This window comes from Myotis brandtii, unplaced genomic scaffold (genome assembly GCF_000412655.1).
Source record: "Myotis brandtii unplaced genomic scaffold, ASM41265v1 scaffold927, whole genome shotgun sequence".
NCBI lineage: Eukaryota > Metazoa > Chordata > Mammalia > Chiroptera > Vespertilionidae > Myotis > Myotis brandtii.
The window spans coordinates 174,288-179,997 of record NW_005371823.1 but is presented as its reverse complement, the minus strand read 5'-3'; the positions used below and the strand labels follow the sequence as shown (position 1 = coordinate 179,997).

The window sequence follows — 5,710 nt, the reverse complement described above, 5'->3', positions numbered from 1 at the left end:
TGACGGCGGGACCGGGGGGAGGGGCGGGGCCACGTCGACGGCCCTGGGCACCACGGGAATTGTAATTGGATGTCTGGACCTGAGCTACCTGCGCTCCAGAAAACAAACCCTTTTCCTTCTTAGTCCTGCTTTCTTGCCCCTACCCACTCCGGAGGAATCTCAGGGAGTAGGTCCTGCCCCTTGTCCTCAGGGCCTCAAATACTCCGTCTTTAATAAGAGGGGCCCTGAAAATTCATGATTTTTTGGTTAATCCTAACCGGAGGATATTTTTCCATTGATTTTTAGAGTGGAAGGGAGGGGAGAGAATCATTGATGTGAGACGCATGGATTGGTTGCTTCCCACACAGGCCACAGAACCCTGCCTGCAGCTGAGGCAAGTGTCCTTGACTGGAGCCCAAGTTCTATCCACTGAGCCAAACCAGCTTGGGCCATGATTTTTTAAATTATTTTAAATCACAAACCTCCCAATACCATATATGCAGGTGTGACCCTTCCCTTAATGGAATTTTTATGTAGAAGTCCATTCTAAAGCATTATGTCAGTGATTTTCAACTGGTGTGCTGCAAGAATTTTTAAAACCTCCAATATCTTACTATGTAGTCAGGGGCACTTACCTCTTTTCCCTTAGATTGTCAAATAAAAAAATTACAACAGATATCAGGTGTGAATGTATCAAGATTAACCTTTTTTTGGTCGGATTGGCAAAAAATATATTTTTTTGGTGTGCCACAGAATTTTAGTAACTATTTTACATGTGTCCCATGAGATTAAAAAGGTTGAGCCCAACCGGTGTGCCTCAGTGGTTGAGCATCGACCTATGTACCAGAAGGTCACAGTTCGATTCCCAGTCAGGGCACATGCCTGGGTTTCAGGTTCGATCCCCAGTGTGGGGCGTGCTGGAGGCAGTTGATTCTCTCTCATCATTGATGTTTCTCTCTCCCTCTCCCTTCCTCTGAAATCAGTAAAAATATTTTTTAAAAAGGTTGAAAATCACTGCATTGTTTGCTCAAATTTATGCACTGTTACATATTCCCCCCTTTTCCTGTACTTTATGCTGTCTTTCACAATGTATACTGCTATTAACTCATGTTGTACATATTAAATATGTAGTTTGTCAACTATACCTCAATAAAGTTGAAAAAAAATGCTATATTCACTTTCTAGTCAGACTGAACATTCCATTAACGAAACATCTTTATTTTAGACCTCAAGAAAATACTTTCCCTTGATCCCATTCCTAGTTTTTCCCTACTACTGCCACCAGAATGTTGTTCTTTGCTTGTTTATTTAATGCATGAATAGAGGTGTTCAATATATTTTGGCTCATCAATGTTTTGTTTGAAAGTTATTTCTTGTAGCTTTGATCAAGACATTTAAATTTAACAATCTGGGCCCTGGCTTTGCCTGTGCCCTTGTTCTACACACGTGGAAATGTTTAAGCATCATCCTTAGCAACAGATCAGAACTGTAAGACCTGAGCCAGGAAATTCTCCTTTATCAAATGACAAGGTCCAAAGTCTAACTAAAAAAGATCCAGGTAACAAAATGAGAAACAATTCCCATTTGAAATGTAAATCTCCTCAAAGCTGGATGCTTTTATAAAGCTTGTGCCTATTGATTTTAACTTGAAGAAGCAAGAAATTGATCTCCCTGAAGGATTAGTTTTTTCTCAGGCAGGTCTGCTGTTCATTCAAATCTCAGAGACCTGAGTTGCTGGAGTTCTGCAACATCAAATTTTGTCTTATACCACAGAGTATTTTCATTCACTTATATATGTAAACACTGCCTAAGACCAATATACTAAACCTTTTAAGACTCTTATATTTCTGAGCACATCTCAGATGTTAATACCTAGAAGATGTCTTAAGGAAAAAGTCCTTGGTATAGTCAAACCAGTTTGCCTTTCTCTTCTACTTCAATTCAAAATATTGCCAGGTCAAAGTCTTTTCAGTTCCGTCTACACAGAACATAGCATGGGGGGAGAGGTGTGGGTAAATTATAAAGATACAACTACAGTCAACATTCAAAAAATGGGAGCTTTCACTAACAGACAGGTGCTTAAGAAACTTCCATAGCAGATCTTTTTCCTATCCATTTGCATAATTTTAATATTTCTTCAATCATTATCCCCTTAATAGGACAGGATAACTCTTTAAAATCCGTCAGATCTATAGCCAAGAACCCTGTAAGTGAATAGACTAAGAAAAAATTGTTCAGCAGGAAACAAGTATTTCATTATTCCTGTAAGTTAAAGTAATTGATTTGAAAATCCTGTCTTCCATTAACTTTGACCCAAGTTTAGACTGTTTTTCTCTCATCAGTCAACAATTATCCTGAATTTTTCTGCTGGGATGCTCAGACTTCAGATTTCAAGAGAAGCATATCTATCCCATTTCAGGGCCAATTTTAAATAAATCAAACTTTCACTGATTTAAGTTACATCTGCTTCTGGAGTCTAAAATTTTGATGCAATAAAAAAATAATGTGCAATTAGCACACAATCTCCACAAAGCAATTTTTAAATCTGTGGCATTAAGCAAACATTCAAATCCAATGTCAAAAGCCACAAATGAGAAGACTGGGAAATAAGAGGATTAACTTGACAAAGAGAGATAGACAAAAAAAAAAACAAGCTAGCATTTTTTGAATACCCATATTCAATATTTTGTCTTATCTTTCCTTTAATATAAAGTAATTGGATTAAAATTTCATGGTTGCTCCATGACAGCTGCTCCAAAACTCACCCAGTATTTTTGTTATTAACCCCGAACAGTAGCTTGAAAAACAAAATCTCTGCTTGAATCTCTTGTATCTCACCCTTTAAATTAAGATCTATGTAGTTCCACATAGCAGCCAGCTGCCAGAGAGAATATAAAATTAGGTGTCTACTGTAAGAGGGCAATTCCTTGAAGAGAACTAAAAGCCTGGAAGTATTACCAGAGAGGCAGTAAATATGCATAAATATTCACAACGGTTAGACAACACTGTAGGTAAATTAAGGTCCACCACTGATTCAAATCATTTTAGAGTTGGAAGAGACCTTAGGAATGATGAGAAAAATGGGACTGAACAGGTTAAGTGACTTTCTTAAAGTTATACAAAGAGGGGAAAAGCCTGGTCTCCTGACTTCCAATTCACGGCCTTCCCTCTACAATATGGATATTACCTGTCAAGCAACTCTTCCATTTTGAGTCAAAATGTCATTTCAAGGGGCAAGAAATTACGTACATGACCCCAGGGGTATTGTTCAGTGAATGCCGACAATTATGTGAGTCTTTCTCAACCTTCCCTTCCCCAACAACCCTCCTATCACTAACAGTACAGCACTACTCCAGCTACAGCAGTTTTTAAGATTTTCTTCCAAGTGTACCCCTGGGTTGCTCTTCCCTCTCACCTTCCTGGTGTTTTTAATTTTTTTTTAAACCACTCTTTTTCCCCACACACATGGAAAATAAGAGCTCTTTCAAATCATTTTAATAACGTGGCAGTCAAAATACGAAAAGCAGACTCAAACTTGTTTTCTTTAAGGGGGGTGCTACCATGATTGCTTCACACAAGCATGATCTAAGGTAATGATGACACCGATTCCAAAGAGCAAGGTAAGAAGGCCTCAAGGCTCACAGACTAAAAAGCTCGGTTTCGGAAAAGTCTCAGAGTGGTCGCAGATGGCAGGAGAGACATGAAATTTAAGGGACCTTCACAGTACAGGGCGCGGCTGCTGGGTCATCAGCACCTTGAAACGTTTCTTGATGGTGACTCGGTGTCGAGAGTATTTGTCGTCTGGGGAGAACCGAGCAGGATGGGCCGAGCAGGTCTGTTGTCCAATAGGATCAAACTTCTGCTCGAGGAAGAAAGAGAGGACATAATCTCAGGACAGGGGTGATGAGAAAACGCAATCACCGGCATCGTAAGAGACATGGAGGTTGGGATAGGGAAAGGGACCGGCGAAACAGAGTCAACAGGAAGACAGGACGCGCGAGTGGTCACAACAAGCAGTCCTACACCCCAGCTTCCACCACGCCAGGCTTCTGGACTGGCTAGTTCCCCTCACCCAGCTAGGCAACTCGGTGGCTAGTATCAACCTCTCCTCCCACCTACAATTCTCGCCAAGCCCACGTACACCTGTTCCCTCTCCTCACCTTCAGGGTATAGACCCGGTCTCCCTGTTCATTGAGGTAATACTGGAGAAACATGATCTCGCTGAAGCAGGAGGTCCCAATTCCGTCTGCACTTCTCGGTCTACTGAGAGCCTCACGTGGTCGCCAACTTTCTTCCGGTATAGCCGGAAATCTCTCTCAAGGCATGCCGGGAAATGTAGTCAATTGTGCGCCTTTCTCCAGCGGGGCAGAAGGCGGCGCAGTAGTGCAGGGCTTGGCCCAGTTGCAACCAAGTTGCAACCTTGCAGCCATTGGCGCCCATTTTGCAACCTTGTAGGTTTTTTTAAGACACGTGAGATGTGCCCAGTTGTGTGCCAGACATTTCTAGGCGTTAACAGGGGGATAGGGACAAATATGGGATGAACATTATTGAATAGAATCCTTTCTTTATCACAAAATGTACACCCATTTCATGGGCAGTGGGTTTCTAGTGCCTGGGAAAACAAATGGCGCCAGGATTCAGAGTCCCTTTACCTTAGAGAAGAAAGAAAGATTTCTTTCCTCCCCTCTTTTATATTCGGTTCCCCCAGCCCTATCTTAAAGTATTGGCGGTAAGAGTGCATGATGGGTATTCAATGTACAGCAAGGAGAGCGTGCAGTTGTCTTATGAAACTGGTGGAGTATGCTTTAGTGGTCGAACCAAGATTCAAACTGAGGCCTCTACCACGAATTCAGGGCTCTTTCTTATAGTGGTGAGTAACTAATAATAGCATAATAAGATCTACTTCCTACGGGTATTTTGAATATTTTAAAGAACGTAGAAATTCTCTTATAGGGCTCTGGTTTAAAGAAATGAAAATTGGAACTCAGGTAACATTACAAAGATGGCCGTTGCAGTATTATTTATAATCGCAAGAGCATTGGAATATATATTACTTTTATAATATATAAAACCTGAAAGCTCTTTTTTAAAAAAGGAATATAGTCATGTGTGAAAGGGTGATACAACTACAGGGTAATGAATTTTTGATTGAAGTTGGTGTTTCCAAAGTACTTGGTCCTGGGACGTGAATTTCAAAGGTTGCTGTTCAAGTGCTTGATGATATTGAGAAGTGTTTGGAAAAGAAGCAGCAATCTATGTAACGTCCTGTTTCTGTTTTAGCTTTTTTTCTAAAATAGTCTTTCAATGATGATCAATTTAATTCAACACCTGATATATGCGTTCCTGAAAAACTTTACATTAAAATATCTGACTTGCGTTGTCATGAAAAAAAAAAGAATATAAATGTAATGATACAGACACATTTACTTGTAGTGCATAAAATATCTCTGCAAGGATTCACAATAAACATAATACTGGTTTGCTTTAAGACCAAGTACTTGGGTTCCAGAAGAAAGGAGTGCGAGGTAGACTGCTGTTTGCGGTTTTGCATACTTTCACTTTAGAACCAATAGCGTGGTGAAGGCCTCGAGTGGGGCAGGGGCTGGATGCAGGAGAAAGAGGACTGAAAATAGGGGACTTCTATAATACTGTCAACGAAAATGAAAAAAAACAAACCCTACACATATATGAATAGCCCATGGACACAGACAATAAATAGTGTGGTGAGGAC

At 40.5% G+C, this 5,710-nt stretch overlaps 1 protein-coding gene across 1 annotated transcript; it reads right to left on the bottom strand.

The window, feature by feature from the left end:
* Positions 1 to 3,456: 3,456 nt before the first annotated feature.
* Positions 3,457 to 4,277, bottom strand: NOP10 (NOP10 ribonucleoprotein). Its single transcript, XM_005885749.2, has 2 exons — positions 4,140 to 4,277; positions 3,457 to 3,838 (listed from the first exon to the last, which is right to left on the bottom strand). Exons 1-2 carry the CDS (start codon positions 4,191 to 4,193, stop codon positions 3,698 to 3,700), a joined length of 195 nt encoding a protein of 64 aa, XP_005885811.1. The 5' UTR covers positions 4,194 to 4,277; the 3' UTR covers positions 3,457 to 3,697.
* Between the last annotated feature and the right edge of the window lie 1,433 nt (positions 4,278 to 5,710).